The following is a 14,932-nucleotide window of genomic DNA, read 5'->3' on the forward strand; positions in this document are numbered from 1 at the left end:
ATCAATTATAAATTTATAATTTATATTATAGACATTTGAATTTATGTTGATTATAAATATATATATTAATTAAAATATAATTTTATTTTTTTAATATTGAAAAATTAATAATTCACACCTCTTTCTCAAATATCACAGTATAATTTCAATTTTTCAATAAAACAAATTAATATATATGTTATTTTAATATAATAAATTCAATTTGATAAGATTTAATTTATACAATAATAATTTTTTATTTTAATTTAATTCGATATTTTTTTTATTCGGTAAATGTTGTAATAAAAAAAAAAAAAACTATCCATTCAAATTAAACAAATGAGCTTTGAGAATGTTGATATTATTATGATTTATTTATTACTTTTTTTTAAAGCTAAATAGTTATTACAAGATCATGGTCCAAGCCGTTTGTCTATATAAGCAAATCCAGTTTCCCATGGAGCTAGCATCCCCAAACTTCTGCTCTTCATGGCTGCTTGAGTTTATCCAAAACAACCTTATACAACCCTAAACACCACTTTTAAATCTCTCTCCCTCTCTCTCTCACTTGCTCTATTGCTCTTGAGGTGCAGAAAGATGGCAGATCTAAATGCAGAGAGGGATGTCAATCCCAGCAGCCAACCTGCAGAGAAAACACTTGCAGATTTTGATCCTCCTAAGAAGCCCAAGAGAAACAAGTTTGCTCTTGCTTGTGCAGCCTTGGCTTCCATGACTTCTATCTTACTTGGTTATGGTGAGTTTTCTTTTCTTTTCTTTTCTTTTCCTTAAACCACTCTTTATCATTATAGCACAGTACTCTCTTCGCTGTTTATATGTTAATTTCTTACACTATAAGAAATGGATTTCAGATGGTTTCCATATGTTTCCACTGAAAATAAAACATGAACAGGGACATGGTTTCTCGAGAAAATATATATTTTGTGATTTTTTAATTATTATAATTAATTATATAAAAATAAGTGTAATCATTATTAAATTAAATATTTATATTTATATTCACTGTATACTTTGGTTAAGTTTTCATACAAAATGGGAGTTTATATGCGCAACTATAATTGACATGTTTTCTCGGTCGGTAGATATTGGTGTAATGAGTGGAGCGGCTATCTACATCAAGGATGATCTGAAAATTTCAGATACTCAAGTGGAAATCCTGGTGGGCACGCTTAACATATATTCACTCGTGGGATCAGCTGCAGCTGGCCGGACCTCCGACTGGATTGGCCGCCGGTACACCATCGTAGTGGCTGGAGGTATTTTCTTCGTCGGAGCTCTCCTAATGGGATTCGCCACCAACTATGCCTTCCTTATGGTTGGCCGGTTCATAGCAGGAATTGGGGTGGGCTATGCCGTCGTGATTGCTCCGGTGTACACAGCCGAGGTCTCTCCGGCATCGTCTCGTGGGTTCCTCACCTCATTTCCAGAAGTATGTATATAAACTAGTGCTTCCCAAATCTTGGAAAACATTTCATGAAAAACAATTTGCATGATTTTTTTCTTTTTGTTTTGCAATTACAGGTTTTTATCAATTCTGGGATTTTGATTGGCTACGTCTCCAATTTTGCATTCTCAAAGCTCCCAACTCACTTGGGGTGGAGATTCATGCTTGGAATTGGTGCAATCCCTTCTGTTGTCCTTGCTGTGATAGTTCTAGTCATGCCCGAGTCACCGCGTTGGCTCGTCCTCCAGGGTAGACTCGGTGACGCCAAGCGAGTTCTGGACAGGACCTCTGATTCTAAAGAAGAAGCTCAAGCAAGGCTAGCCGATATAAAAGCAGCAGCAGGAATTCCTCAAGACTGCAATGACGACGTCGTTCAAGTGGAAAAAAAATCCCACGGAGAAGGTGTATGGCGAGAATTATTCCTTCATCCTACACCGTCAGTTCGTCATATCTTAGCATGCGTAATCGGCATGCATTTCTTCCATCAAGCGTCTGGTATAGACGCTGTCGTGTTATACAGCCCCAGAATCTTCGAAAAGGCTGGGATCACATCAGACAACGATAAGTTACTCGCTACAGTAGCCGTTGGATTCGTGAAGACCGTCTTCATCTTAGTAGCGACATTTTTGCTTGACAGGATCGGACGGAGACCATTGCTTCTAAGTAGCGTAGGAGGGATGATATTTTCATTAGCAACCCTTGGATTTGCGTTGACCATAATAGATCATTCGCACGAGAAGCTAACGTGGGCTATTGCACTGTGCATCGCGATGGTATTAGCGAACGTGGCGTTCTTCTCAATAGGTTTGGGACCCATAGCGTGGGTATACACCACTGAGATCATCCCGTTAAGGCTACGCGCGCAAGGAGCGAGTATGGGAGCGGCGGTCAACAGGGTAACAAGTGGGGTAATATCAACGACATTTATTTCGTTGTACAAAGGCATAACAATAGGCGGGGCCTTCTTCTTGTTCGCTGCAATTGCAGCAGTGGCTTGGAGCTTCTTTTTTACATGTTTGCCAGAGACTCAGGGGAGGACATTAGAGGATATGGAGGTCCTTTTTGGTCATTTCATCAAGTGGAGGTCTGCTTTGAAGAAGCACGAGGAAGGTAATAAAGATGGTGAAAGTAACGGTCAAACTCAGTTGTGATGAACCTTGTAACGTGTGGTGCTTAGAACTTGTGGCTTGTTTGGGTAAAAATATTCTACTTTTTTGTGAAATATATTTTTAAGGAAGTATACTTGTTTGAGAGTTATTTTGTGAAAAATATAATATAAATGAATTTGATATACAAATTTAATTTCTTAAAATCTCAGCCATTCGACTTTTTCTGAAAAGTTGATTTAATATTCAAATTAAATAAAAATATTCTTTATATTTTTGAAAAAGTTTAATTTCTTTAATTTACTTACTCAACCAAACAAGGCTTAAATTATTTTTATTTTTTTCTTTGCAATTTTTCATTACTAGGGTAGCATCCATTGATATTGTTTAATGATGTGAAAGTGAAAACCAGAAACCCCATGCCATTTCTTTCTCATTCCTTTTTTTTTTTTTCAATGAATTTTATAATAAAATGTGATCAAATTTTGGCATCTATTTTTAAATAAAATTATCTTTGTTATTTTTACCATGTTTGATGCTACCCTTAGCGCCTTTGTTAAATTATAACAGCCATCATGACCTCTGTATTGACAAAAACCTAGCCAAATAAATGGATCGAATAAGTATGGTATCAAAATTTTAAGGTGAATTGTGTTTAAGTCAAATTTGGATTATATTCAAAACTTTTAATTCTATATAAAATATTTAAATTTTTAAAATGTGTCATAATTATATTTAAAAAGATAAAATTAAATTTAAAAAGTTAATGATAAAATGTAATAGAATATCTATAGTTTTATTTAATAACAAATAAATGTTTTAGATATAATTATAATTTAACATAGTTATATATTTAACATTTTTAGTCATTGATTAAATTTTATATTTTAAAAAAATATATATTTTATATTTATTTTTAAATGAAATTATATACTAAAAAATATTAAAATTAATATAATGATCTTTTGAATTAAGTCAAATAAATTTATGTATTTAAATATAAAATGTAAAAATAAATTTATTCTTTTTTACAAACTAATTTTGAAAATAATGTAACTCACATGAATTGAATTATCTATTAAATAAAACATGTTTTTTATATAAAATTTACTCTAATTAACGTATGTGTTTTATTTAATAGATGTCATAATTTATGATAAATTGAGTTTAAATATAAATTTTTTTCACTAATTTTTTTTCTTTCTTTTTCAAGATTAGAATGGTAAAATCATGCATATTATTACATTAAGTTTTTTTTCCACTTAATTAGAATTCAAACTTATTAATAAGTTTTTCAAGAAATCAGTGATTAATAACTGGAAAAAAAAATTCGTATGTACACCTTATCATATGGATCAAAATATATGATACATAATATTAAAATATATAAATTTTATATAATTTTTATGACTTTTTCACATCGAAAACCTTGTTAAAATGGAAAAATAAAATATACCTGTTCTTCACAAATTTTCATAGAATTGTATTTTTTTTTCCCTTCCTTTTCTTTATAAAGAAAATAATAGAATTGTAGAACTATACATATTGTTTTAATGAATTTTTTTTTTCCATTTCTTTTTATTTAAAATTTGAACTCATTAATGGATGTCAAAAATTTTTAAACATCAACTAAAAAATTTATTTTAAACCTGATTTATCATGAATCATAACATTTATTAAATAAAATACACCCATTAATTAGAGTAAACTACATATAAAGTGCATATTTTTTTTTAATGAATGCTGGAATTCATACACTCTTTTCAATTATATATTTTTTTTTCAAAATCACTTTATAAAAAGGTATAAATTTATTTTTACAATTATATTTAGATATATAAATTGGTTTGACTTGATAAAAAAATAATTACGTTAATTTTAATTAATTAAAATATTTTTTAATATAAAATTTTATTTAAAAATGAAAATAAATATATATTCTTTTTATTATATTAAAATTTTTTATATATTAATTAAATAAAATTTTAAGTATTATATTATAATTTATTGTTAACTTTTAAAATTTTATTTTATTTATTATGATAAATTTAAATATTTAATATAAAATTAAAAATTTTAAATATAATCAAAGAATGACAATTCATCAAAATTTAATTATTATTATTTTTTTAATAGAGATGAATTTCGGTGAACAGCGAGAGAATGAGGAGCACTGTCACATCAGAAACCCAAAACAATAATCATATCCAATTATTACAATACCAAATGCACAAATATATCACATATAAAAATATCCACTCAACCCCACCCATATATACTACATACCCAGAGGGAGCTCAAATCCACATGAAATACTCATATATAGGCGGGAGCTCTACTCGACCTACATCAACATATGCCCATTATCCAATATTTATATTCAACTAACTACTCAAATACATATACATTTGTATTTGAAATATTTATATATATTAATATTTAAACCACATGCATTATACATGCATTCCTATTAAAAAAAAAATTAGTTTAGGTATAAATTTAGGTAAAGCTACGTGATATCCATCTCGAATTAGTGACAGATAGAATTAGATAAAAGTTTTTAAGTTCATACCGACCTAAATCTATTTAGAAACTATCGAAACTCATCCGATCAAACACCTGTGAAAATCCATCCAATTGCCATGAAGTTGATGGGCAGCAAGCAAGCACGTAATTCTTGTCTTGAATTCAGGAGAAATGGCACATGAACAACGAAAAATGTGTCCAGGGGTCATACTCATGTCTCCGGGGACCCAATGCTAAGTGTAATGCACAAAATATAATGAATGTTTTTGAAAGCATTGGATGTATTAGTAGTAACATGAAGAAATAAAAAATAAAAAATAAAAAACCCACAGGATTGGGCAAAGGAATTTTTATAGAATAAGCGCATGTTAAACATTGTACAATCATAGAATAATGTCGTACGATTCACGATGTCCGTCCTGGCTCACACTTTTATTGCATTATAGGTGAACATTTGAAGGCTAAAGTTAAAACTTGCCATCCCTCCAGCAGTCGGCCTACTCTTTATGTTATTCAAATTGATAATTGCTATTCACTGCAACTTGCCAACTTGTGCCTTTGCTCTTCTAAGGAACTGCGAATTTCATTAGTAACAAGAATAAAACAATCTGTACTTTTACAAACCTCAACAGGAATCCCACCACTAGGTTACAAAGAAGCGCCGTTTCTACAACCCTTTAACTCAGCTTTCTATAGTGGAAATCCCTTGAAAAGAATTACAGCCGTAAAGATTGAATAATACAATTACAAAATTACAGGCAATCATGTACATTTATGTCCCAATCGCATATGATTTCCATTTACTTCTCAATGCCTTGCTGCAGATATTGTATCAAGTCATAGCCAGCAGTCGTCCACTTGTTGTAGGCATCTGTGCACACACGAATCATGAAATTGGCCGCTTCACGTTCACTCATCTCAGGATGAAATCTCTTGCGAAGATTTCCAATTGGGTCACCCCTACTGAAGCAAGGTAGTCCGCTGTCTAACATCAACAGCACAGTGTTGATTATCCCGTCCATGTAACGACGGGCTGCAAGGTATCCCTTGACACACAAACTGTGGATGAGAGAGAAAGAGAGAATCAAGAACTTGGTTACTTGAAAAATTTTCCATATACACATTGGGAGGGAGAAAACCGAGAAAATGTATGCATAATACCTTACAAATTGGAACCAGGTTTCACTCTTCATAACACCAGATGGATCTAGTAATTGAGTCATCTCATGGCTCAGCTTGAAGTGTGCACTCTCAAAGCGCATGTTTCCACCAGGTGATATTTCGAAGATGAAACCGAAATCAATATGAACTAGCCTCCCCAAACTGCATAGACATGTATATTAACGTTAAATATATCTCGCCATCTTTTTCTTTTCTTTTCTTTTCTTCTATTTTCCATTTTGGTTCTTCCTCAAAATCCCACAAAGGAGAATTAGTTGAAATAGGCTAGAGCTAAAACAAGAAAGTGAGCAATTTGACCATAGAGATTTGTGTTTGGTATGTTGTCTTTCTTTTTCAACTAAAATTATTACATGTATATAGATGTGAATGCATTAAATTGATTCCCCAGCCATTACAACTCAGAAATCAGAATATTGTAAAATCAAGGAGAAATTGGAAGGACAAAAGATCTCATACTTGTCAAAAGAAGATTCCCATTGTGTCTATCCTTTGGTTGAAGCAAAAGACTGGCAACTGCATAACCAGCACTGCTAATGATGAAGTTCTCACGTGCTGCTTCAAAACTATGAGAGCCTACAGGCCCAAAATCTTGTTGAAAAATCTCATACAAACCACCATCTGTTGTTTCACCCATTTGACTTCTGCTCCGGGAATTAGGCACAACCTGTAATGTTAAAAATATCTACCAAGTAAAAAAGAAGATGCATATACAATAATACAGATGATCCATATTCACAAAGGAGATAATTTATGGAGTTAGCTTGATCCATACTTTCTTTCATTGGCAGAAAGCCTGAACCATTGGACAGAGTAATAGGCATATATGAAGTTGGTTGTAAATTAGACAACAAATTTAATTAATTCCAGGAAAAGTTCAACCAAAAAATACTCAAATAAAGAATCATGAGCAACTCTTATAGTTCACCCCGAACTCCCCTCAAACTGTAATGAATAAAGAACTCAGTTGCAAAGCCTAGAGGCAGATTGTAGATCACAAGAAGAATTGTAATCCAGAAACGTAAAACAATGCAGCCCAAGGGAACATAGGGGCACAATGTGCACAAATTTTATACAAGAGTTACCATAAACTTCACTGCCATTTGTAAATTCCAATTCACCACATTCTACATAAAACATAGAACATTTTAAAAAAGGAAGTCAAAGCAACCTGATAAACGACAAATACCTGAACCATTTTAGTGTAAATCACAAGCAATTTTTTCCCCAAGGTATTCCAGTTACTAATTATTTTCAAGTTGAAAATCCATTATAATTTATAATCACGCATTTTATGAATCAATTCATGATTATGTATATATAAAACTTGAATCATAAGATTCATCCTAAAATAGCAGTTACATTTTACATGACCATGCTACATTTTGCCATGGCTCAAGAAAGAAAAACTTCCCAAGTCATACACACAGCACACTCTAGTGAGTATATCAAATTGTTGTTTGAAATCCACAGCATATGGATGCTTGAGGTAACAATGCTCCAGATAAAGCACATTCCAATTAAATGAATGGCTGAAGATAAAAGCTCACCTCAATAATACCTCTCTCTGGGCCAGTTGGAAGAACTCCATATGGAAACAAATAAAGATTAAGTCCAACTGCTTCAAATATGTCTCTAAGTAGAGCTATCACTTGAAGGGCAAGAACATCTTGTCGACAATCATCTCCAACCTTATGAAGGAAAACATAAATTATTAGAATATAGCTTCAATCTGAAAGTAAAAATTTTAAATTCAGAATTTTTTTATTTTATAAACGCACAATATACATTATTTTTAGAGAATACAAAATATAGAGGAAGATCATCTAATAATTGATACCCTTGGTGGAAAAAGAATCACTAATTGTAATTAATTAAGCTATAAATTGTAATTAATCAAACTCCTTCAATAAGTAAAAGAAAACACTTATATAACAAATATTTATTTCAACGATAAATCACAGGAAAAATTGTGTCATCAATCATGCTTTATCAAATATCACTAATTTATCATTTGCTACACACATGAAAAAAGGCTAGTCAAGTATCAAACATTAGTAAATATCAAATACAATCCACAGAATAAATTTGGTATATGGGAAAAAAAATCATATATAAAATATCATTAAATTTCAGACTATCAGTTTGAAAGGTCTAAAACACAGGTACATTTAGTTTCTTAATTGTATAAATTAACAAAATATAAATGTTAAAATTACATTATACACGGCATTTTCATTGTAGGAGTTCACAAGCTTACCTTGAAAATGCAAGCTTGAAACTTTATATCATTGCGGTCACCATCCCGGTCAACCACATTAACGTCACCATTATCGGAACTTTTGCTGCCGACTGTAATGGTATTCCACTGTCCACCTGTATTCCCCTGACAAGCTTACTAGGAGCAGTCGGTAAATAAAGGTCCTCTCCCTCCATTTCAATTTTCTCCAACTCCCTGTTGTGGCAAGTTCATACCAACTTCAACAGCAAGACAAAACAAATAAAACAAGAACTTAAGCATTAACATGTTAGAAGTATACTTCCGAATCCCAGCTCGACGTTCTTCTTTAGGAAGCGGAAAGAGAACACCAGAAACGGATGTGACTTTGTCAAAGAATGAAAATTCCCTTTCAAACATGTCACGGGCCTTGGAATTGAAACCATCAATTATATGTTGCCGAACAATTGGCAATAGCGCTTGAAATGAACTATTCTGAAATAACAGCAAGTATATGCAGTTATTAGGCATTGAATGTTATGCAATGTGTAAGGACTATCAAATATATTTTTCAGATACTTAAATACATGCATATGCAAGCATTTGCATGCACACACACATACACGCACCTGCTAAGTCTAACAAATCAAATATCAATATCCAGAAGAAACAGATAAATGCGATATGGAACAGTGTTGTTAATGTACAGAGCAGGTTATGGTCATTCTTTTTACATTCTCATCCTCCCAGCTCAATGGCAGCATAAAACATGACTAAGCACAAGTGGATGCTGCTAATTCTATACATCAATTAAGAGCAAGTATATGGAAGATTGATAATAAAAGATTTAAAATCAAACTTAAAAACGAACTCAACTCGGAATTGAATCCGCTCTTCCATTCTTTGAAGATTTGAAGGAAGAAGGGCAACTAATTCAGCTGTTAGGCTTGGTAGAGATTGATTTGAAGATCTCTCCTCATGCCATACCACATATTTAATTAAAATTATAAAATCACTCACGTTCAAACTGATCAATGCTATTGGGCATGAACTGAAAGAGGCTAAACTCTCACCTACCAGGCTGCCACTGAATAACAACCAAGTTTGGATCACTCTGATTCCCAGGCATTTAAAAAAGCTGGAGCTATAAACCCAGGAAATGAAGGAGCAAAGACAGTAAAAGGCAAAGCAAGAAAGTAAGAAGCAAGGTATGATTCGGAAGTTTATAAGCAAAAAGTAAGGTTTAAAGGGACATGGGGAGGGAGAATCAGAAAGTTGTCTTTATTGAAATTTAGTTTAAAAAAAAAACTCAAAACTTTATTATTATTATTATTATTATTATTATTATTATGAGTTTTTCCAAATAATTTTTTAATGCATAAAGAATATTTAATTTTGAGTGAATTACTCTGGGTCCCTAGGTTTTCCCATTATTTGCTAGTTGGCCCCTGAATTTTGATAGTTACATTAGTCCCTAACATTCTATTCCGCCATCTAAGTAGTCCTTCTGTCCAATTTTAAGGATTTTTACCACTAGTCCATTATGAAAAACCAAATTATTCTTGCTAATATCCCACATCGGTTTGGAGAGGGCTTGGGCACTCCCTTTGAGCTAGCTTTCAGGGTGAGCTAAGTCCAGGCTATTTTCTTAAGATGGTATAGAGCATAGTTTGGATCGTGGATTTCAACCGCCAATAAGACTGAAAAATTAAGCTCGTATTGGGTTAATATTTACTAATTATCTAGTAATAACCATGTGGTTACACTTGAAGAGAGAGTTGTTAGAAAATGAATTAGGCTAGATGTCCCACATTGAAAATATAGAAAACAAAAGAGCAAAATATAAATGATTAGGTTGCCACATTGAAATTACTAGTCATTTTGATATGTAAAGCAACTCAACCACTTATATAAGTCCATATTAAGAACAAATTAAAGTGTAAATTGTTCAACATTCCCTCTAAATTTAGCATGGGATCAGAGCCTCGCTAACTAATATTGAACCTTCTGTAAGTGTTTCATACTCTAATTGTTTAGTCCTGGGCATGAGAGAGATATGTTAATATCATATATTGGTTTGGGATTAGGTGTAATTTACCCCGTATAAGCACTCCTCCCCCTTTCATCAAGTTTTTAGGGGTGAGTTAGGCTTAACCCATTTTCTTAAAACCCTTATTCAAATTTGTTGTCCTCTCCCTAGCCATATCCCCCTCCCTTAGCCCCCTGCCCTCTCCCCTTCACCCCTCCATGCCTTTGTTCTTCAACCCAATAACCCCAACCCTTTGTTCTTTCCCCTCTATCCCTTTGTCTCAACTAATGGCCATTGCTTTCCCATACTAAAAACATAGGCCCCCTTTTAGCACTCACCGTATAGCGCGCCTTGCCAAGAAGAAAATTCCCCAAACCCAAAACAAAACCCACAACCACAATTCAATTAAGTTGATCATAGTGAATAATCATGAATTTATTTTCCAAGCAAAGGATGATTCCATGAATCCTCGCTGTTTAGCTAGGGATTACTTTGAGACTGATCTTTCAAGGAAGCCATGGAAGTCTCGGCTTATAATCAAAGATTTTGGAAATGGTTACTACTTAGTTTCACTTCAAGTTCAGCTTGATTTTGCCAACGACTATAACCTTACTACAATTTTTCATTTCAAGCATTTTAAGGGTCTTAGATTTTCGCTAGCTTGATTTGTCTATGATAAATAATTGCACAAGGATTAAATCAGGTTTGTTAAACCTCATTATCAGTTGCCATATATCTAATTTCACTAGAGATCTTTGCGTAAGGAGTGGAGTCTAGGCATGAAAAGAATGATGATTGTTGATTCTTGGAAATTGTCGATTTGTAATCTTGTTTTTGAATCCTAGAATTTTTGGAACTTGTTGATTTGTAGTTAATTTTGATTCATTTTCTATTGGGTTTGTTGAGTTTGCATTTTTTTTTTGGAGGGGTGGTGAAGATGCAGAGGAGAGAGTGAGAGAGAGACACAGAGACAGAGAGAGAATCAAGGAAGAAAGAGGTAAAGATAGAGAGACATAAATGGAGAGAAAGAAAGGTAGAAAGGTAGAGAGATGCAGGATGGAGAGAGAAATGGGAGAAAAGTTGTTATGAGAGATAAAGGGAAAAATTGGAATTAGAAACTTGTCTCTCTCCTCCACAGAGTTGACTAATGGTAAAAACGTGAACATTTGGATGGAGGGATTACTTAGCAGACGGAGCGACTAGCAAATAATGGGAAAACCTAGAGACTTTATAGCAATTGACCCTTGCATTTTTTAATTGAGTCTAACATGGTAAGGACCATTTGTGAAGTAAATAACTTTTGAGTAAATTAGAAATAACAACAACCAGGGTGTCAAGGGGATTTTGCAATTTATCCAAAATTTTTACTTCTTGTTGAAAATTGAGGACTAATATTGGACAAGACCCAAATTTGGAGGCTAATTGAACTTGACCCCATTTTATGTTTCGAAAATGAGAAACAACTGTCCACAAAATTTGGCCCATCTATTCTTGTATTTTAATCCAATCACAAATACCTCAGTAATTGTGAGGTAGGTGAATGGTCTGACAATCATCTCATTGCATAAATTGGAAGAAATGTTTTAGATTGCATTGAAAGTAATCTTTAAACAGCTTTAAAATATGAAAAAGCACCAAAAAATTATAAAAATGTTGTCAAATTATTTGATTGATATTTTTGTTTTTTGTTTTTTTGTTTTTGTTTTGGTACAAATACTTCTAATAAAATGGCCATCAGGGCATACCTTTCCAGAGATAGCATCTTTTCCTCCTTCCGGTACACACGTCTCACCCTGCGATTCACAAGTCCACAACTTATAGAAATCAAGAGAAGAGAATGGAAAACAATGTATTTCCTCATAGTTTCATACAACATTATGGAAATGTTAAGAGTACAGCAATTATAGTCATGTAACTATATGAGTGTTTCCACACCTGTATATGCCATATCAGAATATGAGCGAATATGTCACTTCTTTGAGCAGCTCTGAGCAAATACCCTTCAACTAACCTCTGCAAAATCATTTCAGGACAAATAGAATGCATTAGAATACACATACTTTTGCAGTGCTATATAGCACGAACAATAATGTCATTCTAATCTGCGATTCTGGGAAGTTGGACTGAGGTAAACCAACAAAACTAAAAGCCTAATTATCAAACACCCATTAACCTGAATTTTCAGACTTGTTCCAATATTTAACGGCTAATGTTAGACTAGCCTGAGAAATTTTAAAAAGAAGGAAAACAATCCAGATAATTTTTTTTAAAAAAAAAAAGTCTCTGCTACAATTTGCTTTTGTATCATCTCAAGCTATGTAAATCATAAAAAAGGCGCAAGTACTTTCTTTTCATGTAGCATATCACAAAGGCAAAGTCAGTTTCAAGTTGGTTTAAGTTTGCCAACACCAAACAGAACCCCTTCAAAATTTAGGTAAATTTAGACTTTTCCAACCAATCAAGAACCAAGATACTGATCTTCTAGCATAAACCTGCCAAAAGGTCAGGTTCAACTCAACAAACCATAGCCTTCATGCAAAAAGTATGATCAGTAACATAAACAAAAGAATTTTGTTAGATAAACCACCTCTTCATCGTATCTCAGAGACTGCACTAGCTGTGGCATGAAGAAGGTCACTCGCTCTGGAGGGTAGGATTCCAAAACCCTGAGAACATATGCCATGACGCGCGGATGACCCTTATATGCAGGAGTGAGGAACTCAAGAGCTTGTGTGATTGAACAAGCAGCCCAGTGAGGCAGTTGTTGCAAAAGCACTGAATTTTCGTCAACAGCCTTTGGGGTGACAAAATAAGGCAATGCTTCAGGTATGCAACGAATTTCCAGAATATGTGACTGCAAGGGAAAAAAAAAAAGCAAAATGAAGAAAGTAAATCCAATAACTCACAATGGATAATAAATAAAATAACTAAAGGAAAGTGGGTCAGCAACAGAGAAGGATGTACATCAACTTCTTCTCAAATTTTCACACTAGAAAATACCATCCCTATACATAAATGACATTAATAAGAATCACCACATAGAAATTAATAGCAAAAGGAGATTTGAATTATTTTTGTCAAATCAAGTCAATGGTATACTAGAAAAATCTGTGAAAAAAGAACCGAGAGAGAGAGTTGAATAATGCTTCTGCAAATAACAGCCAGATAAGGACAGAAGGTCCATGATGCTGATAAAACAAATGTGATGTGGTTAGGGAGAAGCTCAGAGAAGAAACAATATTGGGAAATATTATCTAAATTCAACAAAAACCCTGTTTTCCATGCTAAAGAATCTTTTCTAGTTAATGTTGAATCTTTACTTTAGTATTTCTTTAACATAGCAGGAAGCTAGTTTAATTTATCAGGGTATTCTTTCATTTGTAGGAATCAAAACTGTTTTAATGCTTCCCATCATTTCTGGAAAATAGGCAGTGCAATAGTAGCTTTCTAAATTAATCTTACTGGTCATCGATACATGGTTCTTGCTTGGTCTTTCCAGGTAATAGTGAGAATATTGTGTTTTTCCATTATGGAGCCCTTTGTTCCATTATTATATTATGATCGAGAAGTAACAATGAATTCACAGAAACATATCTAAATTTATAATAGGCACAAACATATATAATGAAATGCATGTATATGTATATACTCATTATCTATATTGTCAAGTGACATGTCTACAAATAACCATGTCTTTTTTGTTTAAAAACAAAATGGGATGTAAATAAATAAACTAAGTCCTAATACTTTTGTGCAGAATTATTTAATGGGCCAATGAAAAATAGTAAATATATATGCTTTTTGCAATTTGCAGCCATTTCTTGTAAATTACCCAAAGAGGCCACAAAAAAATTAGCTTACAATTGTAGTCAAGTCTATTTTTTTTGCACCATGGCATGTACCATTTATAAATATGGCAGCCAAATGGTGCTAAGTAGGACCTTTATGTTGCTGATTCAGAATTTCACCTGTAATAAAATATTAAAAAAGACTATATTTAAACTAAAAATTAAAAAAAATATATCAATATCAAATTCTAATTCAAACATTTTAAAAATGTTGAAGATCTCTCTTTTTCTAGAATCCTAGTCAACTTTAATTAAAACCTATTAAATGAATCCATATGAACATGCCACACTGTTAAGGAAACATGGTTTTATTGAAAAATTATATTATAGCTAGTAATTGTTAATAATAAGTTAAAATTTTTCTTTTCACTAATGTTGATAATTTAAAAGGAAAAAATGGCTATAATTATATGCTGTACATATTTTTGGATTTTTTTTGGTCATTGGTATTTACTTTCTGATCAAGTTTTTGGATACCTTTTCTTGGGGCTTCAATCATGTTCAGATACTTTATAACAAATGGAATTTTAGTTTTTTATTCTGTTATTAGGCTCAACAATGTTGAACTAAATCTCCTGTTTTGAC

General features: G+C 32.6%; 1 protein-coding gene and 1 pseudogene across 1 annotated transcript; one reads left to right on the top strand and one right to left on the bottom strand.

The window, feature by feature from the left end:
- The first annotated feature begins 344 nt into the window (after positions 1 to 344).
- Positions 345 to 2,698, top strand: LOC110658699 (polyol transporter 5). Its single transcript, XM_021816423.2, has 3 exons — positions 345 to 733; positions 1,080 to 1,426; positions 1,519 to 2,698. Exons 1-3 carry the CDS (start codon positions 577 to 579, stop codon positions 2,590 to 2,592), a joined length of 1,578 nt encoding a protein of 525 aa, XP_021672115.2. The 5' UTR covers positions 345 to 576; the 3' UTR covers positions 2,593 to 2,698.
- A 2,932-nt stretch (positions 2,699 to 5,630) lies between these two features.
- LOC131177094 (phosphatidylinositol 4-kinase alpha 1-like) lies at positions 5,631 to 13,373 on the bottom strand (annotated as a pseudogene).
- Between the last annotated feature and the right edge of the window lie 1,559 nt (positions 13,374 to 14,932).

Source organism: Hevea brasiliensis, unplaced genomic scaffold (genome assembly GCF_030052815.1).
Source record: "Hevea brasiliensis isolate MT/VB/25A 57/8 unplaced genomic scaffold, ASM3005281v1 Scaf327, whole genome shotgun sequence".
NCBI classification, from domain to species: domain Eukaryota; kingdom Viridiplantae; phylum Streptophyta; class Magnoliopsida; order Malpighiales; family Euphorbiaceae; genus Hevea; species Hevea brasiliensis.

Coding starts and splice junctions, on each gene's coding strand:
- LOC110658699 (XM_021816423.2), top strand. CDS start 577: ATGGCAGATCTAAATGCAGAGAGGGATGTCAATCCCAGCAGCCAACCT. Junction 734..1,079: donor TTCTATCTTACTTGGTTATG/GTGAGTTTTCTT, acceptor CTCGGTCGGTAG/ATATTGGTGTAATGAGTGGA. Junction 1,427..1,518: donor TCCTCACCTCATTTCCAGAA/GTATGTATATAA, acceptor TTGCAATTACAG/GTTTTTATCAATTCTGGGAT.